General features: G+C 37.6%; 2 protein-coding genes across 2 annotated transcripts; both read right to left on the reverse strand.

The window, feature by feature from the left end:
• Positions 1–1,751: 1,751 nt before the first annotated feature.
• LOC122317238 (probable 2-oxoglutarate-dependent dioxygenase AOP1) lies at positions 1,752–3,316 on the reverse strand. Its single transcript, XM_043134213.1, has 3 exons — positions 2,928–3,316; positions 2,407–2,728; positions 1,752–2,261 (listed from the first exon to the last, which is right to left on the reverse strand). The coding sequence occupies exons 1-3, from the start codon at positions 3,308–3,310 to the stop codon at positions 1,995–1,997; spliced, it is 972 nt and encodes a 323-aa protein (XP_042990147.1). The 5' UTR covers positions 3,311–3,316; the 3' UTR covers positions 1,752–1,994.
• Positions 3,317–6,591: 3,275 nt separating this feature from the next.
• LOC122314815 (probable 2-oxoglutarate-dependent dioxygenase AOP1) lies at positions 6,592–9,254 on the reverse strand. The gene is made up of 4 exons (XM_043130424.1): positions 9,092–9,254; positions 7,820–8,209; positions 7,305–7,623; positions 6,592–7,140 (listed from the first exon to the last, which is right to left on the reverse strand). The coding sequence occupies exons 2-4, from the start codon at positions 8,197–8,199 to the stop codon at positions 6,886–6,888; spliced, it is 954 nt and encodes a 317-aa protein (XP_042986358.1). The 5' UTR covers positions 8,200–8,209; positions 9,092–9,254; the 3' UTR covers positions 6,592–6,885.
• Positions 9,255–15,644: the final 6,390 nt, after the last annotated feature.

Raw genomic sequence — 15,644 nt, forward strand, 5'->3', positions numbered from 1 at the left:
ATGCGGCGCTTACACACGACTGTAATGATCATTTCTTTTTTAAAAAAAATATGCTTCTATAAGCAAAAGCTGAATTCTAAAATATAGATTGAAACGAAAAAGACATGAAAATGAGTAAATATTTTACATTAGCAGGTTGATTCATGACAAGTTCAGACAATATATAAATGATAAACATGCATAAACATTTTATATATATAATGGTTACGGTTTTCTTGCTGATCGATCAATTCATGATTAATACATCCTAGCTATGCGTTGATCATATTTGATAAAAGAATGATTTCGGATACGTACCCAAATGAATCTTTGCTACGAATAGCACAGACACTTGCTCTTCTAATTCCCTCCAACGACTCATTGATATAACAACGTTATAAGTTAAAAATAAAATTAAAAAAAAATAAAAATAAAAATAAAATAAAATAAAAAAAAAAGAAGAAGGAGGAGGAGGAGGAGGAGGAGCAATATTTATGACGAGTTATTTATGGCAAGAATTATAACTACTTGCAATGAGATTCAATTCATATTGGTAGAAAATGATCATTTTTGTTGTTGCGGACATATTTCATATCACTGTCAATGATCTCCAGTATCTACTATCAGAAGGTAAGTGGGCTTGTGTGTGTGGGCCGGCCGCCGAACACCTCCGATGTCTAGCTAAGTCAGTACATACTCTGGATCAGAATATTTTAAAATTTCAAGGTGATCATAAGTTACCTTATGCTTTTTCTTTAACCTTTATTTATATGGATTGGTCATGTGATGAGAATGCTTGTTAGACAACATTCTATTGATCCTTGTTAGGTTACGGATCGTTAGGCATCTCAATCAACTGTTATGCTAGAGGGAATTAATATCCCAGGTGGGAATTATGGGCGTATATCCCGCTGGAGATTATTCGTCTATTATGTCATTAATCAGTATTTAATGACAGCTAGATTCGAATATCGTATTGGCACGCCTAGGTTGTTGGTCCTTTGATCACCGGATCACGTACGGGCCTTTAACCTTTGATCCGTGGCCTTCACAGTTGTGGATACGGCCCACTCTTTAAGAGAGACTATTTGACCCTCCATTTGTAGTAAATAACTCACCACAAATAAGTATTTTTCTTGCTTGTAGTTCGAGTGTTTTGCATTACGGTTTGACTCATGCATGGAATTCAAATTCTTATCTTTCAAGATCAATCTGAACAAAACCTTTTGATAATGATAAGTGGACACATGAACAACTAGTATAATTAACACACTCCAAAAACTCAATTTAGCCTTTTTTTTTAAAACGGCCTTTTAGTTGGGTGGAGAATTATATTGACAGCAAGCCCATTAACATGTTTTATAATTTAAGTTGTATGTAGGGGAGATTGTAGTAGCCGGATGATGTGAATTAATACTAAATATTGTAGTGATATATGGTTGTGGTTTTGTGGAGTCATGATTGTATTTATAAAGCTTTGTGATTGCGCTGTGTATATGTATAAATGATATGGATAGATCTTATGTATCAAATATGGAGGTTTCAATGAACTATGAAGAATTGAAGTAGTGATTTGAAACTTATCGTGGAGTACTATGTGTGTTTGCGGTAGATTGTGATTTTGAAATAAGTATATATATTACCAAGAGGCAATCTTAGCTCGCTAGGTTCTTCATAAAAAAGTGAATTCTAATATTATAAAATATATAAATTTTTTTTTTTATCTTTTCCACTGACCCCAATTCTCTTCAGAGAACTTATGCGAGACTCACACACTTATTCTTACTGTTATTAATTAGACCGACCACCTTTATACATGTTACATCCTTGTAAAACTGATCGAGCAGCACCATATGCCAGCCGCTAGTATTATTTTACTCATGCTTATAATAAGTCCGTAGTATGGCCAGTTTATTTAGCCAATTACTAGCGCTATATATATGTTACACGCATCATGCATGCATACATGCTTTAAACTGAGTATCACAGTACTGCGCGAATATTGGCAGTTCAATTTATAATATCCCTGCAAATGCGAAAATCGTCAATTCTGGGAGCTTGGCCCATTTAACTTCGAAATTTGAATTCATGAAGAAGTTCAAATAATCCGCGAAGTCAAACTCTCTAAGAACTTGGGGATGTTCTTCATCAATAAACTCTTTTGGTGCCTTGACAATGGTGCCATCTACAGGAAGTGCAAAAGCTCCGAAAGAATAACGGTCTTTATCCCCACCCATTGTCACTCTGTGCTTTACGGCATGCATTCTGCAATTACTCCATGCCTGCAAAATGATCGATCAATACCCACTATCAAACATGATGAAATATTTTTATCTGGCCCATATATTTTGTAACGTCTGGGTTAATGCCACTTAAGGAAACAAGCTGATTAATATATATAGAGTAGAGAATTATATGTACTTGTACCATTAGAGAATCTCCAACAAAACAGACGAAGGAGCTAGGAGATGGAGACAGTTTAATCCATTGCCCATCCTTGGTCTCAACTTCAAGGCCTGAAATTTGATCTTCACAGAGGATTGTAAACAATCCTTTATCAGTATGAGCCACGAATCCTTCCATAGATTCTCCTGATGGGGGAGCCTTGTATTTCATTAGCCTTAGTAGTGTAATTTTGCATTCCACGATTGACTTATTTTTCTCCCCCAAACCATAAGCATCAAGAATCATCAATTCTAGTATATGTTCCAGCTCGTCCAGCAACTTAACCGTAGAAGAAAATGCCTGGCTGTTGAAAGCAATACAACATGCATGCAATATGCATTATAAAAGATTAAATATACAGAAAGAAAGAGCAACCTTATTTTTTATTTTTATTTTTAGTTTAATTAGGCTCAATATAAGTACTTTATACTGGTACGTAGTACGAACTTCGAGTTCTTGATCGAACATGAAAATGACTTGTGATGAGTACTGATGATTCTCACCAGAATTGGTCATTACCAACTGGCCTTATTACTTCCGTGAAGCTTTTGAGGGAATCATAGTTAGAGCCATCTTCAATTGCAAAGGCCTCATTCAAGGGATTTGAAGAATTCGGTCCAATGTAGCCGCGATAAGGTTTCATTGGATTTGCACCTTTCTGCTTGGCATCCACAGGAAGGTCAAAAAGCTGTCTGGCCGCTGAGAAAGTCTCCGTTCTTAATTCTATGGGTATCTTGTCACAGATTACTTCGAAACATCCATAATTTTCACAAGCCTCTCGAACTCTCATGCACAAGTTGTGCCACCCTTCACTTCCTCGATCCAAGTCCGAGCCCATTGAGATCAGCTTGATGACTGGAACCTGAATCTGAGAATCTGAACCCATTTTTGATTGCCGCATTATTACAAATTTTGATCTCATATAAATAATGCATGTAGCCTATGTCTGTCAGTTAGAAGGCAGCTTCCTTCTTTCCTTCATGGTGCACATGCAGTTGATCTGATCAAGTTGACTATTATGAGATAAGACAAAACTGCCGGTTGGAATCTTACACCTAATAACAGAGATGGGGCAGTTGGAGAGTAAAGTAATCATTGATGACTGTCAGAAGCTACACCACTGTTTAATTACAATTAAGATCCCACTTATATAGCTTAATTAAGCATCTCGATCGATCGGTATTTCCTAAGCAATATATATATGTATATAAATGCCTGTCAATTTTCATGTTTTAAAGATGGACCACAGCATATAATACCAAAGTCTAAAGAAGATATGCTTTTATGATCATGTTACGCATCTTCTTAACATATAGAATCATATAATTCAAAACACATGGAAATATGAAAATATTTAAAACCAGGGTCCACTCAAGAAAATGAAGTTCAGACAACCATATTACATATATGGTAATAGGGCGCCACGTCATATATATATACAAAATCATGTAGACAGAAATAATGCCAATTAATAATAATTAAGATATTATATATTATACATATACCTAAGACGTACGTCATAAGCTTAGATGATATATTTTTATTCGATAAAACAATTAGATGTAATTAAGCGCACATATGTGTATTATATTATATATATCGTATGCATGGCTAGCTGTTACAATTAAGATAGGGTTTCTTTTACGTTTTGGCATGGTTCACAAGTTGACATTGAGATAGAACCAAATTGCCGATTATCTTAGTTAGATCTAATCGCAGGACAAGTAAGAGTGACACCATTACACTCTAATTTAGGGGGGGGGGGGGGGGGGGGGGGGGCTCAACTAGGGTAGGCTGGCACTTGGAGTTGGAGGGTAAATTAACTGACTAGAGGTATAAAACTAGTACTGGCTGTTTACAAGATCCAAAGTAGCTTAAGCTAGCAGATTTTGTTACTTTCCCTGTAACATTCCCTTTCGTATGTCAATTAATTTTATGTTTAAAATTTAAATGGCCCCAGATATTACAATAATATATATATGCTTTCAGAAGCAGCTAGCTAGAAGCTGTTCTAAAATATCGATTGAAACGCAAAACGTACACATGAAAATGAGTAAATATTAATTTGGAGCAGGTTGATTCATGACAATTAAGTTCAGACAATAATAATTATGATTATGATATAGATAAAGTATGTAATATATAAATGATAAACATGCATATATAGACATTTCATATATACAATGGATATGGTTTTCTTGCTGATCAATTCATGAATACATGCTGTTGATCATATCCACTGAATAGGGGTGTGCATGTGACATGCAGTACTTCATATAATATATATATACATACAAAATCATGTAGATACAAATATTAATTCCAATTAATAAGGTATATATTATTCTAACACGTACGTCATAAGCTTAGATGATATATTTTATTCAATAAAAAAATTAAACGTAATTAAGCAGCAGCACTTTGTCTTTTACATGAAGGTCAATGGTCTTCGTTTGTATTAATTAATCCGATTGATCAGTTATATATTTATGTAGTCGTGTTTCGGTGATATCATCAATTCCCATAAAAATATATTTAACGTACGTTATGTTAATCGAGTAGGTCTTTTTTCCACGCTATTGTATTATCTATGAATTAATATAGTACTTATGAAAGAAATAAATATTCTGTAAGTAACGTTGTCATCAGCGGCGCCTCAAAATATTGTTGACTCGTAACGCCTGCACAGATAATGCTCATTATTTGAGACAATTATATGTTATAATATTTGTTGATTATTTGGGAACAAAAATATCTTAAAAGGATAAAGAGGAATAAAACAGAACAGATTACAGTGAACGTTTTCCGATCTTGAATTGATCAGAAAGTAATAACCACATCAACCATCCCTAAGACAATTTTTAGATCCGGCGAGATAAACCTTCTATTTCCGACGATATTTTGATTTTATATAGTCTTGCGCAAATAAATATTTCCGATGGAATTATGAATCACCACAAAAGAGCTTTCCCAACGGTAAAAATCCACTGAAAACTACAAATCGCAGCGGTTGCAAAATTAGTTGTAAATATACATTTGATCATTTCCGTCTATGTCATTTCAACGATAAAAAGCTTATGCAACCACAGATCAGATTGTCAGCCCAACTATTTGTGTCGCTTATTATTTTTTTGCATCGCTTACTATTTTGTGTCAACAGATTAAATTAAAAATTGAATAAAATATATTAGAATATTATTTTTTAATATTATTATTATTTTAACATTTTAAAAAGTTGAATTGAGATTTGAAAAAATTAAATTATTTATTATATTTTGTGTAAAAATTTAAAAAACTTGAAATGGTAAGATGAAAAAAGAACAAGGAGAGAGAGAGATATATATGCTGGGTTTTGTAAATTTTTTTTTTTTTAAAAAAAAAAAGAAGGAAAAAAAGCAATTCATAACCATGCTGGCACCCGGTGTGTGGTGTAGGCAAATGAGTAACAGGACTGATCTATACACAAAATCATGTAAATACAAAAAATGCCAATTAATAATTAGCTGTATATATTAATATCTAACACGTCATAAGCTTAGATGACGATATATTTTATCCAATAAAACAATTAAATGTAATTAAGCAGTACTTTGTGCGCCCATTGCTAATTGCAATCTCATCTTTAATTATCATGGCAAGCTGGGTGTGAACTTAAAGTGCCCGAGCGTTTCATGTGATCTATCTTGTACGTGAAGGACGTCAATGTCTTCGTTTGTATTCCGATTGTTCATCAGTTATATTTTAGTAGCTAGCGGTTGGGTGATATCATCAATTCCCATAATAATAATAAAAAATTAAAAAAAGAAGAACTAACCTTTATGTACATGATGTTGTACGCCTTAATTTGTTGCCTAACCTGAAAGCTCCTTAATACCAATTTTTATATTTATTCAATTTAAAAAAAAAAAAAAGATTTTTTTTTTTTTTTTAAACTAGGTCGCCTCTGCAGGGAGATCAGTCAAGACACGAGACAACCATATAATACATCAATGAATACATAATCGTGATTGATGAATAGACATGATACTATATGGTACTGTCTTTTAACATGTTATGAATTTATATGATACGCCAAATTAGTTAATGCAACAGTACTTAATTTGTAATTAGGTCCGTGTGAATATAATATACCTTGTTGTAATCGCTTTAGTGAAAATTAGTGCCATGTGATTAAGTTCCTGAGTGAGTATGATTTTCTGTAAATTAGTACATTAATGGTCTTCGTTGCCAAATAATCTGCATGCATGCAGCTTGATGCTCCCACAGTATTCAGAAACCAAAAACAAAAACTTGCTACACGAACCTCAACCGAAAACATCTGGCTCATGACCAGTTCATCACCCAGATCATCCCCAATATTCAACAATGACCATTGAAGGCTGACAAACTTGGGCTCTCAGGCCCTTTAAAAAGCCAACCACCTTTAGTTTGCATTCTTAAACTACGTACCATCAACAGTTCCTAAATTCCAGCAAATGCGAACACTTGCTTATCTGAGTCTATGGCCCTTCCCTCCTCTGACAGGTGGAATCTGAAAAAATCCGTGAATTCAAACTCTTTAAGAAGTTGAGGATGTTCTTCATCAACAAGCTCTTTTTGTGCCTTGATGATGCTACCATCCACTGGAATTGCAAAAGCTCCGAAAGAATAACGGTCTTTATCCCCACTCATCATCACTCTATGCTTCACGGCACGCATTCTGCAATTACACCATGCCTGCAAACCAATGTCAACTATCAAATATCAGAAGCTGTTAATCTATGATTGGTAAAGTTTGGGTAGCTTAAGCATGCTCCAACCTCTACTTATGGTGTAGCCCAATAATGCGCCAGGACACACAAGTGATCAATCTTTTAAATGAAACCGCGAGTTTTACATACCATTAGACAATCCGGGACCATAAAGATGAAGGAACCAGGAGACGGAGACAATTTAACCCATTTTCCATCCTTAGTTTCAACTTCAAGGCCTGAAACTTCATCCTCGCATAGGATTGTGGTCCATATTTTATCAGTATGAGGTTGGAGCCCTTTCATATATTCCCCAGCTGGAGGAGCTCTGTATCTCATTACCCTCAGAAGTGTCTTACATGAAATAATTGACTCTGTTTTCTCTCCCAACCCATAACCGTCAAGAATCGCCCTTACTATTATATGATTCAGCTCTTCCAGCGACTTCAGTATAGAAATAACAGCTTGGCTATTGGAAACAATACAACATGCATAAAAAATTTATAAAAGTAAAGAAGAGTAAAGTAAGTTGAAGAAGTGCAAGAAGAATAGCTTTTTGCTTTTAGCTGTCTCGATGTAATAGTGCTCGACCTGAGGCCGAAGATAGTGAACCATTTTTGAAATCTTCTAAGAAAGAAAAGTGATATTCAAAGGGAGATTCTCACCAGAACTGATCATGACCACCAGGCCACATTAGCCCCGTGAAGCTTTTGAGGGATTCAAAGTTAGAGGCATCTTCAATGCCAAGGCTCTCGTACAAGGGAATTGCAGCAATCTGCCCACGGTAGCCAAGGGTAGGATATAGATTAACATTTTTCTGTTTTGTATACAATGGAAGGTCAAAAAGTTGTCGTATCGCTGAGAATGTTTCGGCTCTTGATTGTGTAGGTATCTTATCATACGCTACTTCAAAACATCCATAATTTTCACAAGCCTCTCGAACCCTCTTGCACAGCTTGTGCCAACCTTCAGTTCCTCGGTCCAAGTCATTTGAGCCCGTTGAGAACTTGATTACTGGAATCTGAGACTCAGGATCTGAACCCATTTTTATCGCCCTGTTTCAATGCATATATGTATTTTTGTATAGAGGATAATGTCTAGCTGTTAGAAGGCTTTCTCGAGTTGGATTGGATAATTTGTTTAACCAAGCAGTAGTTGCGAAAACCCAATCGACCAAATAAGAAAAACAGCGAATTAACCAAATTATGCAGATCAGCCAAGTGCTTGATGTTGATATGAAGATCAATTTCTAATAATAAAGAAGTCTTGAATGCTAACATAGACAAGCCATAGCTGGTGTATTTAAAACTCTTTCTAGTTAAGAGCAACTAAAAGCTAAATTTACAACCAATTTTACAAGGAGTTTTCAAATATTGATAGTTGAAAAATACATAACAAACTCAATTAATAGTTCAAATGTTTAACATATTTTTAGAGGGACCATTAGAAGAGAAATACCAAAAGCGTCATGATTTTTTTTCTCTTGGTTTTTCACATGTTTAGGGAGTCAGAGCCCTCTAGCCCTCTTTGGCTTCGTCCCCGGGATGGTACACGAGACATGATTCGAAGCGAAAATTAGCCCAAACCCCTTGGTTGGGCAGACGGTAGACACTAGACAGTCTTCTGCTTCAGAGAACATACGATATTTCATTCAAATAAACTATTTGGACACTCGGTACCCAGAAAGAAATTTAAAAAAAAAAAAAAACATGGAATCGTTTAGAATAGATCGGGTCTTCAGATGGGTTTGTGTGTTTGTGTGGTGCCCCAAAACAAGCGAACCTTGACGAATCTAAGCAGGCGAGTTGATGACGTGAACAATGAGCGGAGAAAGTGATTGTGTTTGACGGTGAAGACTCTTGAGTCAGAGAAACTAAGAAAGAGGGGAGAAAAAATCATAGAAGAAAGGGAAGATAGAGAAAATAGAATGTCCTCGCCTCTGTGACTCCGTCGGCGTGACAACCGTGACTGGCGAGAGGCTAGAGCTTGTTTCTGAGCGGGGCCGCGTCAGCTCCGCTTTCACGATGTTATGTTTGCACCGATTTTTGTCCAAGGCCCCTTTAGCATTGTCCTTCGAGATGTCTCACTTTACTATCTGAAATCGACCGCATAGTCAACGCGAATGAGTTTACCAGCTATTAAATCCTGTTCGAAATTTACAGTGGGGCTCTTTGACACCTGAGAAATACTTTTTGCAGTCAGGAAATACAGTCGACGTGCAGTCGTGGAGAAAAAAGTAAATTAATACGATACCTACATGAAAAAAAAAAAAATTATTTTTATAACTTTTTTTTATTCATGTAGGTCCTCCTGAATATAAAATAATTTTTTTATAATTTTTTTTATTCATTCCGTACAGCCGACTGCACGCCGACTGTATTTGACGACTGTATCTAGCAAAGCCCTTGACACCTATTGTGACGTCATCTACATTGACCAGATTTATTGGACAACATCGTAATCTACGATTTCTTCTTTGTAGTTTGTAACAGGTTGATAGGAATGGAAGTAATGTAACTAAGAAGATGAATGGGAAATTGATAGAAGTTTGTATTAATTCTGTAAATTCAAATGAACTACAGATGCCTTCTTCGAGGGAGGCTCCTCTGATTGTAAGAAAATAGAGAATTCTAGAATGTTTTTGGCATAATCGTTCTGTCAGAAGACAGGTGTTAAATACTATTGAAATTGAAAAGACTAAAGTGCCCCTTAACAGTTTATGAGCTTATGTTATTACATCATATAATTGCTATCAGGAAAATGAAGGGCGAGCTACGTTGAAGCCTGTGACCCACTTCTTCTCCTACGGCCCATGATGGCCCAACTCCAATTAACCTTCAGCTAACTCCCGTATGCCCCTTTTCTCGTAATCTCTTCTGCACTTTAACACTTCCGCCTGTCATCCACTCAGCCACACACATGCCCTAAGTCTTCTTCCTCTTGCTTCACTCACTACCCAGTTGTGTAACAAATCCCCCCCTTAAAGAACCTTGCCCACAAGGTGAGGGAAGTCTTCGGATAGCTGTCGGTATGGCTCCCATGAAGCTTCCTCTGCTGGTTGTCCCTGCCAATGGACAAGAAGCTCGACTACAGGTAAATTTTTTACCTTTCTCAACCTCCTGCTTATAATCTCTGCTGGTTCTGGTTTGAAAACACCCTTAGAATTCACTGGGGGTAACGTGGGAAGAGGGTTTATATGCTGGCCGAGTTTTTGCTTGAGTTGAGAAATGTGAAAAACATTGTGGATCTGTGTTGTCGGTGGTAGATGGAGTTTGTAAGCAACCTCCCCAATTCTCTCTAAGATTCGGAAAGGGCCATAGTAACGGAGAGACAGTTTAAAGTTTTGATGTTTATGGATGGAGGATTGCTGATATGGCTGTAGCCATAGATAGACCCAGTCCCCCACTTGGAATTGATGCTCTTTACGTCTTTGATCTGCATATTTTTTCATCTTATGCTGAGCTTTGGTGAGATTTTGTTTCAGTAAATGCCAAATGTGATCTCTTTGTTGCAATGTCATTTCTACCTCTCCTACTCTTGCTGTGTTGGGGAGATAACTAGTCTGTTTTGGGGGTTTGTATCCATAGAGGGCCTCAAATGGAGTAATCTTAGTTGAGGCATGTTGGGATGAATTGTAACACCACTCTGCCAAGGCAACCCAGTTAGACCAATCCTTAGGATTATCACTGACATAACTTCTAAGATAGTTCTCAACCCATTTATTCACGGCCTCTGTCTGACCGTCAGTTTGAGGGTGGTAGGCAATGTTGAAAGCCAGTTGAACACCCTGTAACGAGAACAGTTCTCTCCAGAATTTGCTAGTGAAAGTAGGGTCTCAATCTGAAACATTGGACTGAGACATTCCATGTAATTTGAAAATGTGCTTAACAAATAGTTGGGCTACCACCTTAGCTATGTAGGGATGGGAGATGGGTATGAAGTGGGCATACTTTGTGAATCTATCTACCACGATCCATCAGGCATTAAATCTTTGAGAGGTAGGTAACCCTTCCACAAAGTCCATTGATATACTGTCCAAGGGCTGGAAGGAATCGGGAGAAGCTGTAGAAGACCACTAGGAAGTGTATTGTCCACTTTAAATGTTTGACACGTGTCACAGCCCTTTAAAAAAACTTTCAAGTCCTTTTTGAATCCAGGCCAGAAAAAATCTTTCATGAGCCTGTGCAGTGTTTTATCAAATCCCAAATGACTCCTTAAAGGGCTGCTATGTACCAAGTGCAAGACTTTGTCAACAAGAACTGAGTTAGCTGGAATGTAAACTTGGTTCTTATAGAATAAAACCCCATCCTTGATCTCATAGGGAGGTGGAAGTTGGCTGTCTTGGTGTTTAAGAAATAAGGACTTAACTACTGAATCCAAGTCATATAGACTTTTAATTTCTGTGAGCCAATCGCAATTAGGAAGTGTAAGTAGAGCCAAGGTCCAAACCTTGTCTAGATAGAACATCTGCTACCAAGTTTTCTCTCCCTTTTTTATACTCCACTATAAAATCATATCCCATGAGTTTCAATATCCACTTTTGCTGCATTGGAGTGTCCACTCGCTGGTCCAGCAAAAATTTTAGACTTTGGTCTTCAGTTTTGACAACAAATGAGTGTCCCAACAGATAGGAGTGCCATTTCTGCACCGCTGAAACCAAGGTCATTAGCTCTTTTTCATAGGTTGACATAGCTAGGGCTCGGCCCTTGAGAGCTTGACTGAAAAAAGCTAGGGGTCTCCCTTCCTGCATCAGCACAGCCCCAATTGCTGCCCCCGAAGCATCACACTCAATTACAAACAGTAATTGAAAGTTAGGTAAGGCCAAGACTAGTGGCTGAGTCATGGCTTTTTTAAGCTGTTCAAAGACTGTTTGAGCTGTTTCAATCCACTTAAAGCTGTCTTTCTTTAGTAGTTCAGCGAGTTTGGCTACAATGGCTCCATAGCCTTTCACAAAACGGCGATAATACCCAGTGAGACCCAAAACACCTCTCAAGGCTTTAATAGATTTGGGCACAGGCCACTTGGTCATAGCTTGCAGTTTATCCGGGTCAGCTCTAATGCCCTAACCAGAGATAAGATGGCCCAAATATGAAATTTCTTGTTAACCAAAACAACACTTACTTAACTTGGCAAACAGTTGATGTTGTCTCAACAATGTAAAGGTGATTTTTAAGTGAGCTATGTGTGTCTCAACATCAGAACTGTAGATTAGTATATCATCAAAAAATACCAAAATAAAGTGACGTAAATAAGGTTTAAAAACCTGATTCATGAGGTTTTGAAATGTTGAGGGCGCGTTAGTTAAACCAAAAGGCATAACTAAAAATTCGTAGTGGCCTTCATGTGTGCGAAAGGCAGTTTTAGGGACATCTTCTGATCGCACCCTGATTTGATGGTAGCCCGACCTCAAATCAAGTTTCGAAAAAATTTTGGCTCCATGGAGCTCATCCATCAACTCATCTACAACTGGAATGAGATATTTATCCTTAATAGTAACACTGTTCAGCGTCTTGTAATCCACACATAATCGCCAAGATCCATCAGCCTTTCTCACCAAAAGGCATGGGGAAGAGTAGGGGCTTTGAGAGGGGTGAATAACTCCTGATTCTAGGAGTTCTTTAACAATCTTCTCAATTTCTTCCTTTTGAAAATAAGGATAACGGTATGGCCGGACAGAAATGGGTTTGGTATCGGGTTGTAGGGTGATAGAATGGTCATGGGTACGGGTAGGAGGAAGGCCTTTTGGAGTGGAGAAGATGTCTTGGAAACTGTCTAGGGGGTTTGTATAGATGGAGGGATAAGATGAGGGTTGTGAGAAGGTGATTCGTCAATTAATTGTAATAACAGCCCCTTATTCTCCATACTGTTAGCCCCATGTAGCACCTCCTTCTCAAGTAAGTGATGAGCATTCAGCCCTTTGAGGATGACAGCACTATTATTGTGTTGGAATTGCATTGTTAATTCCTGAAAGTTCCAAAGAATAGAGCCCAATCCTTGCAACCATTGGACTCCTAAGACCATGTCACAGCCAGCTAGTTCCAGTAAATACATGTCAACTAGAAAAACAGCACCCTGAATACTAACTTTGACACCCATTACCTTCCCTGCACTTTCAAGTTTATCACCATTAGTAACTTGAACCTTCACTTTCTGGTCAGATAAAATGACAAAGGTAACCTTGATATCAATGCAGCATCTAAGAAATTGTGTGTATTGCCGGAGTCAATAAGGATAGTGACCCCATGGTTGCCAATTCTTCCTTTCACCCTCATTGTTTTAGGATTAATGGAGCCAATAATAGCATGGAGTGAAATTTTGGGTTCTTTATCAGGTTGGGAAATGGTTTTGGGTGGTGCTTTTTCAGTTTGGGATAAATCTAACCAACATTCATCCGTGTCTATAAAGGAATCAGGGGGTCTCTCTATGAAGGTGTTATCCTCAATCACCTATTCAATGAGGTAGAGCTTTGGGTTTTGGCACCTATGGCCTGGGTGCCATTTAGAATCACAGCTGAAACAAAGGCCCTTAGCACGTCTCTCCTTCATTTGTGTTGAACTAATCTTGTGGACAGGTACAATAGCTTTTGGGTTGAAGTCAGGTGGGATGGGCTGAACTGGGAGGTTGGAAGGAAGTTTTAAGGGGTTGGGTTCATATGGGTGGAAATTATGGAACTTGGGAGTAAATTTCTTTTGAGGGAGATCTTTTCTTCTTGGATCTTGGCAAGGCCAAATGCAGAGTTTAGGTTGGTGGGATTGAACATGCAAACTGTCAACCTTATCTCATCTCGCAACCCACTTAAAAAACAGCTTAGTTTATACTGTTCAGATAGTGCCCGTAACCTGTTTGATAAGGACTCAAACTGAGCCTTGTAATCCTCAACCGAACCTGTTTGTCTGAGTCTAGTAAGCTGTTCCATTGGATCATCATAGCTACTTGGTCCAAAATGCAACAACAAAATTTTAACAAACACGTCCCAAGATCTTAATGCTCCAGACTCATCAAGGTCTTGGAACCATAGTAGGGCCTTGCCCTCCATATGGAATGAAGTCAGCGTCAAACGGTGTTGAGGTAGTGTATTATGAAAAGAGAAAAACTGAGTTACCTTATACAACCAGTCATGTGGATTCTCACCATTGAATGAAGGAAAATTCAACCATATAGCCCTTGTGTGTATTTCACCAGTGTGTAACACCATACCATTATTGTTATTAGAGCTTTCACCATTAAATGCATCCATTGACTTGTGAGTAACCAATTTTTGCAGATCTAAAGCCATAGTCGTAAACTGGGAATTCATATTTTGGATCATAGCCTCCATTTGCCATATAAGAGTTTGCATTTCAACCCCCATAGCTGTGAACTGAGAATCAGTGTGCTGCATGTGAGTTTCGGATAGGTGCTTGAAGGAATGGAATTCCTTGTGTAACTCCTGGGAGCAAGTACCTTCAGCCATTGTTTAATAGAGTAGGAAAGGGGCTCTGGATACCACTTGTAACAGGTGGATAGGAATGGAAGTAATGTAACTAAGAAGATGAATGGGAAATTGATAGAAGTTTGTATTAATTCTGTAAATTCAAAGGAACTACAGATGCCTTCTTCGAGGGAGGCTCCTTCGATTGTAAGAAAATAGAAAATAGAGAATTCTCGAATGTTTTTGGCATAACCGTTCTGTCAAAAGACAGATGCTAAATACTATTGAAATTGAAAAGACTAAAGTGCCCCTTAACAGTTTATGGGCTTATGTTATTACATCATATAATTGCTATCAGGATAATGATGGGCCAGCTGCGTTGAAGCCCGTGACCCACTTCTTCTCCTACGGCCCATGATGGCCCAACTCCAATTAACCTTCACCTAACTCCCGTATGCCCCTTTTCTCGTAATCCCTTTTGCACTTTAACACTTCCGCCTGTCATCCACTCAGCCACACGCATGCCCTAAGTCTTCTTCCTCTTGCTTCACTCACTACCCAGTTGTGTAACATAGTTAGCCTTTATGTTCCCCAAATCGGTTTCCTTTGACACCTACTACCACGTCTTGATAGTGTGCTTAGGTCATTGTAGTGGATGCTGTTGGAAAAGCAAATAGCGAGCAAAGTCGCGGGAGGAGGGTGGGGTTGCTCGGTGAAGCCCATAAACTATTTGACAAAATGTTTGAAAAAAAAAGAGAGAGTTGAACTGTACTCTGGGACACCAGGAATCATGATTGTGGCTAATGTGAATTCTAGAATGTCATCTGAGGCTGGAATATATTTTGATGAACTCCTAACAAACGATTTTTGCTTTTTAAGTTGTTGAGAAAAATGCCGCGAGAGGGTCGTCTATAACACAATTTTCAAAACTTTTTTCCCCCCCCCCCCATAAAATCATTATTTAAATACAAAAAACGTTTTGAAATAAAACATAAAATTCAATCCAACTTTTATATTCTTCAACACAAAATTAATATTAAAAAATTATATATCAAAAAATTTTTTAACTTTATAGTATT

Source organism: Carya illinoinensis, chromosome 7 (assembly GCF_018687715.1).
Source record: "Carya illinoinensis cultivar Pawnee chromosome 7, C.illinoinensisPawnee_v1, whole genome shotgun sequence".
In the NCBI taxonomy this organism is placed as follows: Eukaryota; Viridiplantae; Streptophyta; class Magnoliopsida; order Fagales; family Juglandaceae; genus Carya; species Carya illinoinensis.

Bases quoted from the DNA above. Each gene is read 5' to 3' on its own strand.
- LOC122317238 (XM_043134213.1), bottom strand. From the start codon at position 3,310: ATGGGTTCAGATTCTCAGATTCAGGTTCCAGTCATCAAGCTGATCTCA. The intron at 2,729-2,927 runs GTGAGAATCATC...TGCTTTCAACAG, and splicing joins GTTGGTAATGACCAATTCTG to CCAGGCATTTTCTTCTACGG. The intron at 2,262-2,406 runs GTACAAGTACAT...ATCATTTTGCAG, and splicing joins TTGTTGGAGATTCTCTAATG to GCATGGAGTAATTGCAGAAT.
- LOC122314815 (XM_043130424.1), bottom strand. From the start codon at position 8,199: ATGGGTTCAGATCCTGAGTCTCAGATTCCAGTAATCAAGTTCTCAACG. The intron at 7,624-7,819 runs GTGAGAATCTCC...TGTTTCCAATAG, and splicing joins GGTGGTCATGATCAGTTCTG to CCAAGCTGTTATTTCTATAC. The intron at 7,141-7,304 runs GTATGTAAAACT...ATTGGTTTGCAG, and splicing joins TGGTCCCGGATTGTCTAATG to GCATGGTGTAATTGCAGAAT.